The sequence below is a fragment of the Homalodisca vitripennis genome, chromosome 4, assembly GCF_021130785.1.
Source record: "Homalodisca vitripennis isolate AUS2020 chromosome 4, UT_GWSS_2.1, whole genome shotgun sequence".
Lineage (NCBI taxonomy): Eukaryota > Metazoa > Arthropoda > Insecta > Hemiptera > Cicadellidae > Homalodisca > Homalodisca vitripennis.
The window spans coordinates 35485798-35506558 of NC_060210.1; the positions used below are offsets into that span (position 1 = coordinate 35485798).

Sequence of the window (20761 nt, forward strand, 5' to 3'; positions counted from 1 at the left end):
TTCTTGAGATAGGTTCATGGTGAAAAACGTTAGGCAGTGACCAGGTAAAGTTTCGAAAGTGTATAGGGACACGAATTTTGTCTATCTAAGAACATATCCAAAAACAAGCGCGTATTATAATTTAGATTACATAAAAGGCAAGGTTTTTTTTTCAAGAGAAAAATGGTTTAACTACAAACACACGTAAAGTTTTACAACTTTTTTTGTAACTTATCGTTAATATAAGAGTTAATATGCCTAGTAAATAATTATGCTTATATCAAAACTTTCATAGCTCAAATCCCTTTTGCATCCCGTGCTTTATTAAGTACAAAGAATAGATTTAATTTGGGATATGTAGATAAAAAAAATCAGCGAAATCTAGAGAATTCTTACAGAATAAATATCTATTTTATGCGTATGTTCTAAAGAGAAAGTTATAAAGGGAACATTTCGGAATGAAAATTCTCGACCTAGTCCTTTTCAGAACCTACGTTATATTATTTTCATTTGTTTATTTATTTCCTTTTATATTTCGATATAGTACAATTTATTTAACGTCTGACAAGTTTATATATATATATATATATATATATATATATATATATATATAGTTTAAAGGCTAACAATGTGTTTTACGACTAATTATATATTTGTAGAACTGGCTTAATTTTCATACTTATAAATGAAAATCATTACTTCAACCTGGTAAGTGATAAAAATATATTGTTGTATAGCAAACCGATTTATTTTGATTTAAAAATAGATAGTTATATATATACTAAGAATTCCAGGAGATTGAATTAATTACCTGACATGGTTGCATTTGACCTCCACCATGGAACTGTTTATGCTGCATCCCACTTGCCCTCGGGTCGATCCCGTCGTCAGAATCCGTAGATGGATTAGGAAGGGATTTCCCTCTTAAAATCTTTTTCGAAGCTCCACCGGGAGGGCGTTCCGCTTCAGAATGCTTCGAAATCGCTCCACCACTTGCCCCCATATCTTCAGCAAGAGCAAACGTAACTCTCGGCGATTTACCAAAAGAGCCTCTAGCAGACCCTGAACCTGATGAAGCTCTTGTAAACTCCGAACACTGTCTTGCAAAAGCGGTAGTTAACTCTTCTACAGAAAATGTGCGTTTTCCCGTGTCTACTCTGACTGTAGAGGCCGAATGGTGTCCGCAGTTACAAGTAGATTTTGGTCTGCCGCTTGCGTCAACTTTTGTAACTTTTAAATTTTTCTTTGGAACCAACTCCTCTTTGACGCTGGAAGAATCACCAGACGAGTAACCGCTTTGAACTGGTGTGGTAGACCTAGCAAAATACTTATCGGTTTTGGACCTTCCGATTCGTGATAAAGTACTATACCCCGTGACTGACTGAGTGTCACGGTCTAAGTACCCCTGTATGTTATCAGTACCGTCCCAAGTTGGGTGACCACATTCAAATTTTATCCTAGATAGAGTTCTTGTTCCGTCAGCGCTGGATCCTCTTTGAGCCCTTTCGTGCCTTCGGTATTCTCTTCCGGTTTCCGATGCTACTTCTGTTTCACCAACAGAATTCCAAAGTCCTCTTATAGTACATGATATACTACAGTTACTGCGATCATAACCTATTGATAGTTTTGAGTCCGACAAATTTCCTAACGACTGCCGTCGATATTCTTGAGGTTGCTTTGAACGCTTTGAAGTTGGTGGTCTAGGACAAGGCTTAGCTATCACTCCAAGAGCTTCGGCAGCACTTATTCTCCCTGGTTTAGAGGAAGATTGCTTCTCGCTTACAAAAGAAGCAGGAGAAGAAGATCTACTAGTAGCTCTAGAACTAGGCCGGCTACACGGAAGGCTTTCACTTCCAACTACTCGAGAGGGAGTACGTTTGGCAGTTTCGTTATATACATTTGGGGACAAACACTGATTCGATGTCAACTGTTGAGCAGCATTATCATTAGGTACTTCTACACTACTTGAAGTTTGAATTTCTTCGATTTTAGGTTGAGCAGTCACATCTTCATTTTCTCTTAGACATTTAATATAAGACTTATCTAAAGTGGCTTTGTGTTTAATAGACTGTTGCGAATCTTTTCTTATAAGTGGTTTTGATTCCTTATCATCTGTCTCGTCACTTGTACTAGCATGCCGACTAGAGGGCTGACTTAAAACCTCTTCACCCGATGGACGCTTTTTAATCGGAGAATCTATAGCTCTCACCCATATATCTGCAGTCGCTCCATCTTCAGAGGAGGGACTCTCTAAGGATTGGTCTTGGCTCAAATCTAAATCGGGTCTGGGTAGATCTAAGTCTTCTTGAAATTCTTCGTCTGGTGCATTATCTTCCACTGAGTATTCTAAACCTTTAAGAGCACTCTCCTCCGGCCTGGGTGGTATATCTGGAGGACACTGAGCCTCTTCTTTTTCTTCGTATTTTAAATGTGTTGAAACAACATCTGGAATTCCTTGGTCGAGCTGTTGTGATTCTCCTAGATGCTGAGGTCTGGCAGGAGTTGCTGGAGGATGCTGAACAGGATCTCTTCTTACAGTGGTCAAGCGCGTAAGTTCATCTCTTTTGGGTGGTAGTGGAGGCTTAGGTTTCGGCCTAGGAGTCGCTACAGGTTGACTGGGTATACTTCCGTTAACGGCTCTCGGTGGGACCACAGGAGGTAAAACCTGAATACCACCTCTGATTGGAAGATTTGGTGGACGCTGATCAAACTTTTGCGGTTCAAAGTGTCCTGATGGTTTTATGCCGAAGGATGTTCCAAAGGTATTAGTCGTATAAGGGTGCCAATTATGTGGATCTGTTTTCTCGTCTAAGGTTTGGTCAGAGGGTTCATTTTGCATGACTACAGGACATTGGACGGCGAGGCGGGACTGCTGGCCGGATAGGGAGCGGGGGGCCTCGTCTTGCCTCAGGGGCAGAGCACCGACACCGGGGAACCACACGGTGATAGAGGATAGAAAACACTTTCAGAAAAAAACACGAGGGGAGGGTGAAATAGTCACCCGATAAATAACAGCTTACATCTTACTTCTAACACGCATCATCGGTCATTAGCCTCAAACCTAACCTAAAATTGTACTCGTTTACACGCAAACACAACACTTGCAACTATATAAACCGTACCTCACAGATGTACCCGTTGGTGTACACAGTAAACATTGGACATAACCACAATATCACCACATTCAAAACCACATGTTTACCAGCTACTTCAGTAGTCACAACACTCCACTGGGGTTCGAAAGCACCAACAGACACGCCTTAGTTATAGAACTCTCCTAATATTACTCTTATAGATAACGGACTCGATCACAGTTCCGCGACTTCCGCTTACTCACCGATAGAGCGACTATCGATGCTCGATGCACGAGAGGTACAACCGTCCACCAAAAGAAGATATTATTTTATTGTGTGACGGGGCGGCAGGGCGGCGTCGATCGAAGTGAGCCCCCTTACTGCGTCGACGCCGGCGTCCCGACGAGATCCTGACCTCCCTGACATTTTGGGTCACCGGCTCGGCTCTGCTGCCCTTAGGCTCTCTAATTAGTGAAGATGTCATTACGAAAGAAAACATACTTTTACAAGACGAGCAGAGTCTATAGGGAAGTAGATAATTAGTTGATCGTCGTAAATTCATTTGACTTTTGTTCTTTTTACATTAGAAATTATATTAGGTATTTACTTGTTTATTTGCTTAAAGGTTTCACCATTTTACAGTTACGTCAATAATAATGCTGATACAAGATCGCATAACAATACCAGAAAAAGTGAATCCGTATAAAATCAGAGAAAACATAACTAACCAATAGCTAAAACAGTGTAGAAAAAAATTAAACAATCAATGACAAACGAATGGAAAGTTAACGTCAGCGATAGCAGTGTGTAATACTGTAAGTTATTTATGGAGCCTGAGAAACATACCAGTTATGATGTTTCAAAATATGACGAAAAGCTATCGATATAGCAAACATTTGAGAATACATATAATGTAGTTTTGATTGTGGTATTAATTTAACAAAATTTAGGATAAAGTAGAAAAAGTAAGTTAATTTTTTAAATTGGTAAGTGGAATATTTTTCATTGTGAATATATCGTATTTATATAATTATACCTTAACACTTGGAAATTAAACTGCACACACAGACACACACCTCAATCGTTTCCAGATTTTAACTTAATCAATTTTTCATGTATTTCTAAAGAGAAAATCTCCGCGTACGATCTTTCTTATACCAAAATCAAAATCGCGAAGATAATAGCCTGCAAACTAATTTAGACATACATTTTCCATTAAGGATTGAGAGTTCGTAAATATTTACTCCTCCAATGTCATTAAATCGCAATAATATGTATTTATTCCAAGTTTTATCAGCCATTAACTTTACCTTTAACATTTATCTTACTATTACTTATTCTCGTGGGATTATCGTAATACACTGAAGACAACCAATTGATTCTTTCATTCAGTTTATAATATAAAAATGGGTTCTTTCAAGACATTGACCAAAGATGAACGTACAGTATTTAAAAATATTAGTTACAAAAAAATAACGTATATTTATATTTAAACAATATATTATATCGCCAAGAAGGCATACTTATGTGTAAAAGTATATTTCGTGTTAAAAATTTGTCCACAAAAATATAATTAATGATCCCTCATGTTTCACACATACGTGTGTAAGAACTGAAGGACGATAATAACACCATCCAAATAAGTTTATCTCCTATTTTTATCTTCAATATTGCCTTAGATCAGATACTAGTCTTTATTGATTGAACTTTAGCGAAGCCTGGGTGACTGCCAAAATTAATTGTTTTTATGTTTCTCTTTCTGCAGGATGTCTCCAACAAATGGAACTGTAGAATTGGATATCGACAACTATCCGTACAGGATCTCCAAACAGTGGGCGGAACATCATTACAGAGATATGTTTTGTATTTTTATAGTAAAAATTAGGTAAAGGCAGGTATTTTAGATATTAAACGTTTGTTTAGAAAGGGAAACGTAAAAAATGTATTCCATAAAAATTTTAAGGAAATACCATTTATATCGACTTTTAACTATTCAGGATGCGATGGTCCGACATTTTGCATATACTAAAATGGGAATTTTAACGATAAATGAGTTACTCTGATATCACTATGCTATGTTACGAGTGAATGTAACAGTCAGCTGGGTCACGTAATGTTGGCTCCTAAAGTTGTTGTTGGAGCATGGATGGATGCAATATTAAACCCACCATCATTCTGAAGTTACTCGCCGTTGGTTAACTGGACTTGAAAGACCGAGTGACAACAGCCAAAGGAATCACTTCATTTAAAATTTAAGTTATTAAAGCAGTGAGATATTTAATAATTGAATGTGTTTGAATATTGCTATTGTTTCAGTTTTTGCACCAAATATAAAAGTTTTAACAGTTCAAATATTATTTGCAAACCTTATGGATCATATGTACATATAATTCATTTTTCAATGGCATTACAATTACAACTGATTTTATTATTTATGCTTTTAAATTTCAGATCAAGGTTATACAAATAAAGCATTTCTCTATCTCCAAATATATTCTATCCTCAAGCAACTTAGTGCTGGGATTAGATTAGATTACTCACATCAAAATTTTTAAAGAGTATGTACAAACTTTATTCTGGTATGTAAGAAACGATCAACTTAGATTTCCTGTCGTTCTAGATCACTTGATCTTCAGTAGGTTGGTTCAGTTCATCTGGAATTTGGATCTCAAGTGCTTCTGAATTCTCTATTACCTCAATTCTTAAAAATATATTATGTGCTCTATAAGATGTATTATCGTGCATCTTGGATCGTTGTACTGGATGTTATCTCTCGGTAATGTACTCTCTACGTTTATCCAAGCTCTAGATTATTTTGCAATCAACTACTTTAAAAATAATCTCTGTTTTGAGCTGTTGATACACTATACTAACTTTGAACCAAACGTCAAATCCAGGATGGCAGCAGAAAATCTTATATGAAAAGCCAAGTTACACCTTAAATTCATCTACTCCTTAATAAAATTATAATACTCGTTGGTGCGTTGGGTCTCGATAGAATTGTTGAAATAATCATAGAACCATAGGTCATTAAATCACGCTCAGTATAAATAAACAGTTTTTATTAGATGAAGGAATAACAATGAACCTAAATTTGGTTTAATGCCAATATCCAAACTGCTATAATGCTTTGCATTTGGGTAAAAATTGAAAACAAAATATTGTATGGGTTTAGGATTATGTCTAATATATTATAAGTACCGCTTGCCTGCATCTTCTATTTCCATTATCCGAGTACAAATGTACTTCACTTATCATCTGATGTAAAGGAATATTCAAGCCGTATTTCATATTTGGTACAGTATATTTATGTTTAGTAATTATGTAAAATACAGAGCACTTGTCAAATTATATATTGTTAGAAGAACCACACTGGAATTACAGCTAGGTTCCAAACCTGGCTTTGATGAGATTCCAACTAATTACCAACAATGTTCACAATGAACTAAAACTATTAATATTATTTAAAGTACAAACTATAAATACCTAGTAACCTTTGCAAACATTATAACCAATGTATAGTTTCATTATACTACAAACGACCAAGAGTATTTGACTGACCAAAGCATTACAAGTTTTTATAAATATTAAAAAATATCCGTTTTATAGTGCCTACTTAGAAAGGCTTTAAAGTTTATAGAGCATATTTGTCTTTATGGTGTTTAAGTACTGTAAACGCTTATAAGAACTCCTAAAAGCAAAATGAAGTTATTCATGTTAATGAGATTCTTTAACACCATGTCAATTTAAATACTGTTAGTGGTGGATACTCAAGAAACATTTATGGTTTATATTTTTTCAAAACAATTGTTAGTAAAATATTAAGACAGTTATACAAATGTAAGTTCAGCTTCTTATGGATTACAATACAAGTCATTATCCCCCAAAGCATTTAACAGTTGCCTTATACCTGTTCATGCACTTATAGTTGTTAGAGGAAAACTTTATTTGAACAGACTTGCGTTAGTAACAAAAAATTACGTGGTACAGTGATTCTGAGTAGAAATATGGATCAGGCCAAGTCTAGTTTACGAGGGTAACGGTGTTTGGAGTGGTGAAGCTCAATATCAAAAGCCCAGCCCAAATGAAGTCATTCTCTGTTTACCGCTTTTCAGAAGCTAGAACACTGCTTACTCAACATAGCTAGAACATCTTAATCAAAGAAGGAAATTGCTGAATAACACGATCGTCTCATGGATCATAATGGGATCTTGCCAAGAGGTACACATCCGATTCTCTTCTACGTATGCTATATATCCTGTTCCACCGGAGACAGCTCTGAGGCCTCTAGGTCTAGGTTAACAGAGGTTTACAACCTATTGCCATACACACAACACAAAAGTATATTGCAGTTATTTTAGGATGTAATAACTGCTGAAATCAACAAGACAAATAGGATTATTAAGGACTACAAAACGAGCGAAAAACTTCCTGAACAGAGTAAATAAAGAGACATAAATAAAGTGATTACATATATTAATTAGGACACTTTGTTGTTTGAGAGCGTGGTAACATAACTAAAGTTTATCAATATATAATCTATGATATCAAAAAAGAATATATTGAAGTTGTTATACCTTTGTTTAAATATTAGTATGCAGATAAAACACTGCAGAAAATAATATGATTTTTTAAGATTTAAGATGATTATCTGATTAGGTTAAAGACGTTAAAGATTTTTTTGACGTTTACCGTTGCATACAATATATTGCATTATTAAAATCTAAAAGAACTTGTATACTTAAGTAAATCAGGGTACCATTCAAAATTAAACGTTTCTCTTCATTAAATAAAAATACACCAAGCATTAGTAAACTGGCTTTTTAGGAAAATTAAACTATCCGATTGCTATCAGACAAACACACTAACGCTAAATACGTAAGTCTATGACTAGAGAAACCTCCCGAGTTATATGAATCAAACACATTAACGTTAGCCAAATACGTAAGTCTCTGACTAGAGAAACTTCCCGAGTGATATAAGTAAAACACATTAACGTTAACCAAATACGGAGTCCCTGACTAGAGAAACAACCCGAGTTATATGAATCAAACACATTAACGTTAACCAAATACGTAAGTCCCTGACTAGAGAAACTTCCTGAGTTATATGAATCAAACACATTAACGTTAACCAAATACGGGAGTCCCTGACTAGAGAAACCTCCCGAGTTATATGAATCAAACACATTAACGTTAGCCAAATACAGGAGTCCCTGACTAGAGAAACTTCCCGAGTGATATAAGTAAAACACATTAACGTTAACCAAATACGGAAGTCTCTGACTAGAGAAACCTCCCGAGTTATATGAATCAAACACATTAACGTTAACCAAATACGTAAGTCTCTGACTAGAGAAACCTCCCGAGTTATATGAATCAAACACATTAACGTTAGCCAAATACAGAAGTCTTAGACAAGATAAACTACAAGAGTGATATCAGTCAAACAAACTAACGTTAACCAAATACAGGAGTCCCTGACTAGACAAACAGCCCTAGTGATGTGAGTCAAACACATTAACGTTAGCCAAATACAGGAAGTCTCTGACTAGACTAACAACTTCCCAAGTGATATAAGTCAAACACATTAACGTTAACCAAATACAGAAGTCTTAGACAAGATAAACTACAAGAGTGATATCAGTCAAACAAACTAACGTTAACCAAATACAGGAGTCCCTGACTAGACAAACAGCCCTAGTGATGTGAGTCAAACACATTAACGTTAGCCAAATACGTAAGTCTCTGACAAGATAAACTTCCCAAGTGATATAAGTCAAACACATTAACGTGAGCCAAATACGGGAATCTCTGACTAGAGAATTCTCCCGAGTTATACCAGTCAAACACATTAACGTTAGCCAAGTAGGGAAGTCTCTGACTAGAGAAACTTCCGCAAGAACGTAAGCCAAACACACTAACGTTAAGTAAATACGGAAGTCTCTGACTAGAGAAACTTCCGCAGGAATGTAAGTCAAACACACTAACGTTAAGTAAATACGGAAGTCTTTGACTAGAGAAACCTCCCGAGTGATATAAGTCAAACACACTAATGTTAGCCAAATACGGGAGTCTTAGACAAGATAAACAACCCCAGTGAGATGTGTCATATACACCGACGTTATGCAAATTCTTTAATCAAGCGAGCCTACCTGAACGATATCAGTAAAACACATACATTTTAGTAACATCTGGAATTGTAACGAAATAGAGTTATATTAGTCATACCTACTAACCATTGAGCCAAACCAGTCGCCTACACAAAACACCCAAACAGTAGTAATCAGATTTGCGCTAACCATGCACGGAACTTCTATAAAATGGAAAATATCCATTTTATATTAATCTGACACACTAAAATTAGCCCGATATTGAGCATTCGGATAAGGAAAAGTACCCGTGCGTTAATGATCAAACCCACAAGTGTTGACCGAATACTGGATGTTATGAGAAGAAGAAATACACAGGCAATTTCAGTCAACACACTAACCACTAAAGCAATTCATTAACCAAGGGAGCAATGTACCAACGTTAAAAGTAGAGACCATTTTGCAATTGCTCAATATATTGGATTATGTTCCTGCCATTGGTAGAATTTAAACAATCGGTGCTTACCAATTTGTGTACAGCAACAGTGGCTCCAAACAAGATTGTCTGCAGTGCTAATGTAACTATGGGGATATATTTTTCTTGCACACAATAGCCTGGTATATAGCAAGGCGTCTTTAATATGCTTATACTACCTAAATGTGGGACCGTTGCATGTAATAAAACATCCTTATTCGATATTTGTTTCATCATACACAGAAGTGTATTTATATATACACTTAATTTATTTACAATAGTAGTGTAATACTATTAAAATTTGTATCGCAATGGTCTATAACATTATTAAAGGTTATGATTATAGCCAAACATTACCATTTGCTGACAGTAAAAAATTTATCGCTTTCCAGCTTTTCGTAAATATATTATCATGTACATAGAGTTTTAATATTTATATATGTAAAAATAAGTCAAAAACTTTTATACTCTCAAATTATTAAATTAATTTTATTTGTAAAATGACGATAGTTAAAAATAAACAGTTAAACATTAGTTATACATATTTACAAATGATTAGCAAAACAAAAATTAACACCCTAGATTACTACGTATAATTTGAATTTTTGATATTTGAATGACGTGTAAATAACAGTAAACATGATTACAATATGTCCATATTACGTTCTAAAATTTAAGAAATTGTCCCTTGGATGAAAGTAAAAATAGTATAAACATAATTTTTCTTATACTTTATTTCCCATGGTTTTGTGTATTTTAGAGAAAATGTATGGTATTGCAACCAGCAACGGTTTTGTAGTCTGAGATGTTTTTAATACCTTTTGAGTAGCGACTTGAAAATTTCGACTCCAAAAGTTCTGAAAATTTATAAAAAACTAAATATCTTTACAAAAAGTGAATATTTACTATATGAAAATAAAAATATTTCAGTTCGTAGCTCATTTATTATGTTCATAGAATTTAGAATTAAAATTTTAATATTCTTCAGCAACAAGTTTGAGAGCATTTATCTGCTAAATAGATTTTAATTAAGTTCGGTATTACAAATTAACATCATTATTTGTAAACGAGTGAATTTTTTATCCAGCTGTAACAAGTTATTTATTTATGATACACTAATACACACACACACACACACACACACACACACACACACACACACACACACACACACACACACACATATATATATATATATATATATATATATATAATTTTTTTTTAAATTGTATGTTATAAGGAATGAAAAAGAAAGAAAAGGTATTTCTGTTATAATATATGTATGTGTTTTACTAAACATTTGATATTAAATAAATTAACTAAAATCTGGTTATTTAAAAATAATATTACAGTGTAACTAAATGTTTTGAATGTTGTAACCCTTAACGAGGGCCGATTTCCCGATAATCTTCAAATTAGGCTAAAAATAATTCATTCTTCATAAAAAAAAAAAATACTGAGGACAAGGTTTGAAGTATAAATTTTTAATTCGATATGTATACGAAATATATTTATACATATATATATATATATATATATATATATCGAATTAAAAATTAAAAAAGAGAGATATATATATATATACTCATAGTTCAAATTAAATTTTTTTATAACAAAAAATGAAGGGGTTTTTAAGTGTAACATGTTGTTATGGAATAATTACAAATCTCTTTCACTAGAACCGGTTATTATTGTAAATATTAATAAATAAATAAAATAATAATAAATAAGTTTCAGTCACTACAATGTGAACTTTTGTCAGATCTTTCGATTGCGCCTTTTACAATCTCGTGGCTTCTTAAAGAAAAATCATGTGGTATTCCTTACAATACAAAGTAAAACATAAATTGAAAGAAATATGTAAATATCTATAAAAATCTACGTTGCTAACTTTCTGTCAAATGAAAACATAAATATTAGTTCTATACTTCCTCTGAACTAAGAAAACATAAAAACTGTATATAATTGTTACCATTAAAAAATGTATTGATGTTTTAAACTATACTGTATTTTACTCATGCTGGTAATGTTTTAAAACACATATGAAACTATACATGTAATATACGAGTTTTAAAAGAATATTGCGAGCTTTCATGGTAAACTGAAATAGAGTTTAAAAGAACATTTGTTTGATTATTGAAAGATGCGTGGTTTTCTATAAAAAATAGAATAAGAAAGACACGTATAATATTGGAGAGTCAGGTCGTTTAAAGACCGTTGAGAAGCGGATAGTGGAACATATAGATTTAATCACACCACTTCCAATTAAGAGAAGGTAGCGTATTTTTCTTTAGATAATTTAAAAACTTACTTTTCCAGGAATCCTCACAGTGAGATATTGTTATATAAAAATAACTTGACATTTTCGGAAAATGATCCTTGACTACGTAACTGACGTAGTTTTAAAGACATTGAGGTTGTATGCAATGTTTAATATTTATAGATTTAGAACGAATTACTATTTATAATGCAGTTTTAAACTTTAGTTTCGTGTAATAGCGGATCTAGAAATGCGTGGATGGCGGGCAATTCATAGCTTTCTTAACATTATAAACTGTCGGTTTACAACCATATTATTTTGTTTTAATAATAAAACATGTGTTTTTATGGCAAAATTATTAGCTATTTTGACAAAAAAACCAGAGTTAAAAATCTGAAATTTTAATTAGGCCGTTTCGGTAAAAGTTGTAAAATCATGGGATAACGCTTTGGTACGCGTCGTTATCACAGCCTAAACCCTACAAGTCTAAGACTACTAAAAATCTAATAAGGTTGTTAGCCATATAAAGTAAATCTGGTAATCTCTCCAGAGTTTTGTTGCAATACCATCCTTCGTATGTCGAGATGATCAAAGATAGTATATAGTAAGGTTGAATATCTTAATGTTGCAGTGCTATTAACATTTTCCTTAAATAAAACCGAGATAACCCAACTTATTGCCAGATTCATCAACTAATCTTAAAATATTTTTTACTTATTTCCCAAAATGTCTAAATACAATTATATTTGCTTCAAAATATAAGGTGTTAAAGTGTAAAAAATAATAAATGGAAAGCCTTCAACAGTTCAGGCATAGTTTTGGAGCGAAATGTTTAAAGTAATGTTTTTTTTTAATTTTGTGTTTAAATTTTTCATAAACTAGGTATACTTAAATCATAATCAACAAAAGGACAAATACACTACCGGATAACGGTTTATTAAACGTAAAATTTTAAGTTTACAACATTATGAACCATCCTCAGTAACTTTTTAATAAGATAAGAATATGACTCACTAAGTGTCGCGTACAGGGTTAGTTGAAGGTTCATGCGAACTTTTAAGTTTAAATATATATGTTTTACTGTTTTAAGTGTTAAAATAAAATATGATTGTACTTGGTTTATTTACAAATTTATTCATTTCCTTTGCATTCATAGTTAGCCATAACATTAAGTAAAACTATTCATTAAACTCAGCCAAATTCTATAGAGTAACATGCACCAGTATCGAACTGGATGTTACATATACAAATAATGAAGTTCAATGCTATATTTAAATTATACAGGGTGATTCAAAACTAAACGGCAATCTCTCGGGAGCTTATTCTATAGCTAAAAACAAGTAAAAAAGTTCATATAACCATATGCCCGGAAACGCTTCGTTAGCGAGTTATGCCTAGCGAAAGATTTCGCCCGGATTTCAGAACCCTTGGTGAAGTCAGGCCGTATAAAAATAGTAAAGGTAGTTACAAAGATACAAATACGATTGTTTTTTATGTTTTTATATCTGACAAATTTATTAAAATTCGTCCCAGAGCTGTAAATGCAATACTTTCAGAGATATCTTACGTAAAACACAAGAATTGGTACAAAGAAATAACACATTTTTGTGTTTAACGTAAGATTACTTCCATAAATGTTAAATAAAGGTCATTTTTTTCTTAAACAGATTTGTAGAACATTTAATTATGAAAATATTCATGTGAATTACTTAGGAAAAAAATTAATAATAGGTATTGAAATTTAGCTTTATTTAAAAATAAAACAGACGCACAAAAATGCATATTCTTATCTGCATAAAATATTAACTAATGTTTAGGTTGTGAGTAACAGCTGATCATTTATTCTAGACTGAACATTAACATAAAATGTATTTACCTTTATAAAACTGTAATAATCACCTATAATAGTTGCTCAAAGTGTCCTCCGTTGTTAGCAATGCACGTTTTTGCACGACGAATCCACTCTTTTCTAGCGCGTTTCATAACGTTTGGAGCATTCTTGATAGTTTCTGCCGCCTCTGTAATGCGATTACGTAACTCCTCTATGGTGTTAATCCGTTTTGAATAAACAATTGACTTCATCCAACCCCATAAGAAAAAGTCTGCTGGCGTGAGGTCAGGAGAACGTGGTGGCCATTTTACTGGTCCATTTCGACCAATCCATTGTCTACCGTATGTATCATTTAAATAGTTTTTCACATAATTAAAAAAATGTGGAGGTGCTCCGTCGTGCATAAACCATGCATTTATTCTGTTTTGAACAGGAATATCTTCCAAGAGGGCAGGCAGGTTTGTTCTTAAAAAATTTAAGTACGCTACTCCATTAAGTCGATTAGGGAGGAAAAATGGACCAATCAAATTATCACCCAGAACACCAAGCCATACATTGACTGAAAATGTATGTTGAAAATGCCTCGTCGCAGTTTCATGTGGGTTGTCGTACGCCCAAGTATGGGTATTACGAAAATTTACAATTCAATTTCTAGTAAAACAGGATTCATCAGTAACGAGAATACGCCGAAGAAAATACTGATGTCGTAAACAATTTCTTCTTAACCAGCGGCAGCACATCTTCCGTTTATTAAGATCTTGCGGTAATAAGTCTTGAACACGTGTTTTATGGAATGGGTACAACTGTGCTTCATGAAGTGTCCGCCATACGCTTGACTGGCAAATATTTAACTGACGTGATAATCGTCTGGTGCTTGTGGTTGGTGATAATTCTACAGCATTTATTATTGCTTGTTCATTATTATAGTTCCTTGCGCTACGTTGACGACCAGTATCTATTCGCTTCGGTTTAAAGCTACCAGTTTCTCTAAGTCGTCTCTCCACAGCTTCAAATGTTTTGCGATCAGGTGTTCTTCGATGTGGAAAAGTATCACGATATTCTTGAACTGCAGCTAAACCATTCTTGTTAACTTTGCCGTAAATCAGTATCATGTCCGTTTACTCTTCAAACGAATACATACCATTTACTTTATCTGCCATTATTTACTAAGATAATTACGTACACTTTTATAAAAATATTTAATAAAATATTTTAAAAATAAATATTTAATAAAATATTTTATACACTTGTATAAAATATTTCCAAATAATCACAGGATCTCACAAAATACAATCTTCACACGCCACAATACAAAAACCTCCATAAAGGTTATTCAAATATTACTTCATGAACTTAATTGTTGATCAGCTGATATTGCCAACCTTTGCAAAGAAAATATGACGATAAAAAGTGTTGAATAAATGATCAGCTGTTACTCACAACCTAAACATTAGTTAATATTTTATGCAGATAAGAATATGCATTTTTGTGCGTCTGTTTTATTTTTAAATAAAGCTAAATTTCAACACCTATTATTAATTTTTTTCCTAAGTAATTCACATGAATATTTTCATAATTAAATGTTCTACAAATCTGTTTAAGAAAAAAAATGACCTTTATTTAACATTTATGGAAGTAATCTTACGTTAAACACAAAAATGTGTTATTTCTTTGCACCAATTCTTGTGTTTTACGTAAGATATCTCTGAAAGTATTGCATTTAAAGCTCTGGGACGAATTTTAATAAATTTTTCAGATATAAAAACATAAAAAACAATCGTATTTGTATCTTTGTAACTACCTTTACCATTTTTATACGGCCTGACTTCACCAAGGGTTCTGAAATCCGGGCGAAATCTTTCGCTAGGCGTAACTCGCTAACGAAGCGTTTCCGGGCATATGGTTATATGAACTTTTTTACTTGTTTTTAGCTATAGAATAAGCTCCCGAGAGATTGCCGTTTAGTTTTGAATCACCCTGTATAAGTCAGTTCATTCCTGATATATCGTGCGGACGGACAGGCAGAAACAACAATTTTCCAGCCTCTCGAACAAAAGGCTTCGCAAACTTTCAGTCATTTACTTATCCTAACAGCGAGATTGCTCAAATTCGTTTTTTTACATTTAGATTAGATAAACACGTAAAATTTATCTCGTGTTACATCTTGATTCATTTTATCTGCAAGCAATGAGTCACTTAATATAATATATGAAAATAATTTGCATACACCTAGATTTTTTATATATGATAATTAGGTCTAGTCTAGAAATATTACTAATGGAAAGTTATTGATTGTAAATGTACAGGGATACTATTCTAGTATAGAAGCCACTATAGTGATGTTTCTATTGGTCGTAAAATTTAAGAAACAATAAAAAAAAGAAATACTTGTTTGTTATAATAAATATACTGTATACACTACAGTTATTTAAAAATTATTGTACAATTAAAATAAATATTATGGTAGTTTCACACAATATTTAGACGACACAAATAAATCTCTTGTAATATGAAGGCCCCATTGTATGTTTTAACAAGTTCTTTCTACAGCGAAAACTAGAGACCTTTACAATAAAGGGTACCATGTGACAAAGCGCAGTATTTGAGCAGTGCAATATAATACACCCAAAGCGATTGATTTGATTTAGCAATCTAACGGGGAAGAAAGGTCACGTTCTTAGAATGGTTTTGTCATTAACCGTTATTAGATATATGAAGCGTTACATTCACGACCTTCTTGAAACAGCAATGAAACTCATCGCCAACAGAACTCGATTTTGTATATAAACTTTATATGCTGCAATGTACGTTTTATAGTGTACGAACACATTACCCTCTCTATATACTGTGGGAAGAAAAAGGAAGATCATAAGGAAGAAGGGACAGGGTGAGGAGTGATTGATGAATGCTGTGACACAGACAGACAGATACAAAGTGATCCTTTTGTTTGAGTGTGATGCGGGGAGGGCAGGAGGAGAAGGTACATGACATGAGAGAAAAACAGAATATGTGGAGAGAATATGTTCCACTGATGTGTGGAGAGAAAGTGCTATCAGTAAGAAAAATGGAAATTTGCAAGTTTTAAAGTTATATTTAACATTGTTACATCCGGTGGGTGATTTGTTCTTGCTGAATGCAAAAATAGACACAACATTTTGATAATGAGAGAATTATTTTAGTCAGAAAGAGGACATTTTCGATTTAACAATTATTGTTAGCGTTCCGTATTATTATTATTGACGTATTAAATCAAAATATATTATATTTAATAAATATTAATAAAATTCTAACTGACAATCTTTTTGTACAATGTTCATGGTGAAACAGTTATAAATATTATGTTCCTGTATTTTATACAGAGAAGTAGGCCTACACTGAAAAAATAATATAAAATAATAGTAGTGTATTAATTAAGTTATTTAATTTATTACAAAAACAACCAAATTAAAAATGATCAGAAATATTTGATAACAATCTGTCCTTCCGCTATCATACTATTCATACTATAGCTCACCAAATCAAGTCTTAATTACTAAAAGACAGCATATTATAATTACAAAATTAATGGACGGTCCAGCGATCAAATCTTTTATACTTTTATAGACTTAACCGTGTGGATATTGGAATAATATTGTATAAATTATGTTGCATGTCTGATGCCTATGATGCAATATGTGTTTCAAACATCGACCTGTTCCCTGGTTCATAAATATTTCAATCTCATGTACCCGACTTGCCTCCTCGTGAGGTCACGTAACAATTTATAACGTAGTTATACCGTATATTAACTTCTACACAAACAAACTGATAGAAAATTGTTAAAAAATCTAAGCTCGTAAAACTCTCACATCAGAATTAGTCCGCTATCTGCAGTTGTAGGTCTATGAGTATTCAATTCTTGGCTAGTTATACGAGTATAAGTAGTACCCAGAATTGTTAATTTCGAAACGCACAACAAATTTGTTATAACTAATAATTTATAATTTTCCTAATTGGATTATCTTTAGATTTGCTTCTCTCTAATTAAAAAGATTGTAACTTTAAAATTATAATTTGTAAAAATACTGCTGTGAAATTATATTTTAAACCTGGTAAAAAGCGATATATTGTATAGTTACATTTTAATTATTTACTAAATAATGGGGCCTTATTCCAGAGAAAATTCGATTAAAATTGCTGTTTGTAAGATTTAATTGACCAAATGTTGGTTTAAAATTTTTGGAATAATGCATATATTTTGATTCTTTTTTAGAAACTTCATATTTAAAAAAGTACATGGGAGTTAAGGAAACTCTAAAAATGTGTACAGTTCTAAAGATATTATATATTAACATGTAAGTCACATTATTGCAGTAAACAAAACACACGGATGGAGAAAATTGTACGCTATACCGCCGGGAGAGGAGGCGAGTAAGAACATTTTGCTGATAAACTGTTTTAATCTACGTGAGAGTTCAGATTTTACTGCCTTAATAGCAACCTCCGTTAGTCTCCCAGAAGAATTTTATTCTTGCACGTTTATACCTTCCAGTTGAACCAAGTCTGCTTACAGCAACAATCGATCTGTCAATTGTCTGAACATCTCGATGGATGTCTAAGTGTGGAACATTACCAAAGGAAACTTTTACTGCGGAAAATGACTGTTGGAATAGATGGAGATCCGTTTCTGTTCAATATTTTTGTAAGGTTAAACATGAGGCAGCACCGATCCCTTTCCGCTTTATCTGGAACAAAGCTAGACTCCCCTTCTACCAAGTTGACATATAGTGGCCGTTATGCCTTATAGTAGTATATGTAACTTTAGTCTCAACAGGAGGCATATCGCACCAAAAACCTACCCTTTCTGAATGTCCAGTCACTCTAGAAACAGCGCAAGGGCTCTTTTAGGACTAAGTGCTTTGAAAAGTTTCCTCAGCTTCTTATCCTAAGTGAGCTGAGAAAGTTCGTGTTTAATTAAATTCCACCTTATCAAGAACACAAAATAGTGAAGTCTTGTATGGGGATTGAGATATTATCCTATATTTCTTTGATTGTAGCACACAACAGACTCTGTTAGGCAATAATGGAGGAGTCACAAAACCTCGCATGATGGATGATGATTATTAATATCAGACTGTAAGTCTATTTGAGTTGTAAGGCCAGGGTCGAGTCGTTGGTTACTTATATGGTTGTCTATAGTTATTAAACATTTTTTGTATTAAAGTAAAATGTTACAAGCAGTTTTCTCGTCGTATACCTCTACTTATGTCACGATTCTTACTTTCTTACTTTATTATAGTGGTATAGTGGAACGAGTGATATAAATAGGTTAAATGAAAAGAACACCAATTTTGAAGGAAGAGCTTTTCCTGGTAAGGCAGTCCATCCACTGTACCAAGTTTTGCTAGCAGCCGGATAAATCTCAGTTTCCAAATGTAGTACTATCCATCTCAGCTAGAATTCCATTATTTATTTTTTGTAAGAATGTGTAAGATTGTTCAGCAATTTCCTTCCATTTTGTTCCACATTTTTAATGCCTGAAATTTTATTTTATAACAAACTTGACACAAATATAATATAAAATAAAATGAATATTTTCTTTCCCTTAGGTTCTTTCTCAGTTGAATAAATGTAAGATATAACCATCATGATAGTTTGGAAAAAAAATGTAAATACAATTAAAAATAACTCATTTTCGTTTCTATTTTTTGTCTAAAATATAAATTTATATTGGAAACGTGTAATTATTATCATTTAAATTTAATATTAAAAATTCTCCTATCCTATGTTTTATTATTACTTTATTATTATGAAGAAGGTTAGCCTAGATTATTACTTTGGACTCATAATGTCAAACAATCTATTCAGGTTTTATTTAAAGCAATATAATTGGTGATAACGTTGGTGATTGGACGCTGATGTAACGTTAAAGAATTATAACCTTAATACTCATTATCAAGAAAAACCCCTTTATCATTTCAACAATTTTCTTTATGGTATAAAAGTATGGTGAATTCGTGTCTATAGAATGTGAATTCCCACATATTCTGAATAAAATATAATTTAATGTGCATTTTTCATACGAATTAAAACTTTATTGCTTCAATGTAACTATTGCTACAAAAACCCCTAATTATTGATTTGTTACTTTACGACTTTAAAAACTGTGCGGCTATTACGAGTATTAAATATCTAATTATACATTTTTTTATCAACATTTTTTGATCAGAGAAACACTCTTAAAACCTAATAACAACGAAATCAAATAGTTTAGTGTATAAGATTTATTGATATAATATTGTAATAATTAAACCTTTCGTTTCATATATCTGTATTGAGCAGTAAATTGTATTTATGATTTATTTCATTATTTCTTTACATTACTATATTCTACAATCAGTTTTCATACTTTTAGGTGTAAGATCAATTTGAGACTTTAGTATTTCAATGGTTGAATAAAAATGTATTAAAAATACAGAATAATTGTTGTAATACCATATAAAATAACAACATTGAGTGCTTAGCTACTCCTCGAGAGGGAGAGACAGCAATAGACTCGTCAACTGACAGCAGCATATACACACAATCCGCGCTGACGTATGTATGTATATACGTCAGCACTTCAGCTGCTGATGGCGTTGTCTACCAGTAATTGCTCGTTTCATATTCCTCTCGACAGCTCTCTTGTTTACATCTCTATGTGGTGCTGAATAGATATAACGAGTAACTAAGCAGTTATTATTTTTATGCTTGAAAATTAAATTGTGAGATAATACTAACATATAATTTTAATTATTGTATTAGTATCAAGGAACTGGTCCTAAATCTTGATACGAGACATAATAAATTTTTTTAACATTATTAGTCTATTATATAGTGCACAATGATATTAGTTTTTTCATAAAACTGTTATCAATTATATAAATTATCAATGATATAATTACAGTATTATAATGCCGTAAAGTATGAGCCTCCAAGGTATAAACTATGCACCTGAGCTGGGTTAATAGGAAGCTCTATCATATCTTTATTTATTCTCATGCCAAAAATTCGCCATTATAAAACCCATATA

At 32.7% G+C, this 20761-nt stretch overlaps 1 protein-coding gene across 5 annotated transcripts in view; it reads right to left on the minus strand.

Annotated features, from left to right (window-relative positions):
- LOC124359155 (ras-GEF domain-containing family member 1B-like) overlaps window positions 1–20761 on the minus strand; it is a 657259-nt gene that overhangs the window by 489469 nt on the left and 147029 nt on the right. The window contains exon 1 of one of the 5 annotated variants that reach the window (XM_046811653.1): window positions 791–3375. The exons of 2 other annotated variants lie outside the window; for them this stretch is intronic. In XM_046811653.1, the coding sequence (XP_046667609.1) occupies window positions 791–2818 (2028 nt within the window). In that variant the 5' untranslated portion in view covers window positions 2819–3375. Of the gene's footprint in view, window positions 1–790; window positions 3376–20761 lie in introns of those variants that run through there. 2 more of the 5 variants (XM_046811652.1, XM_046811654.1) reach the window with 2 other exon arrangements.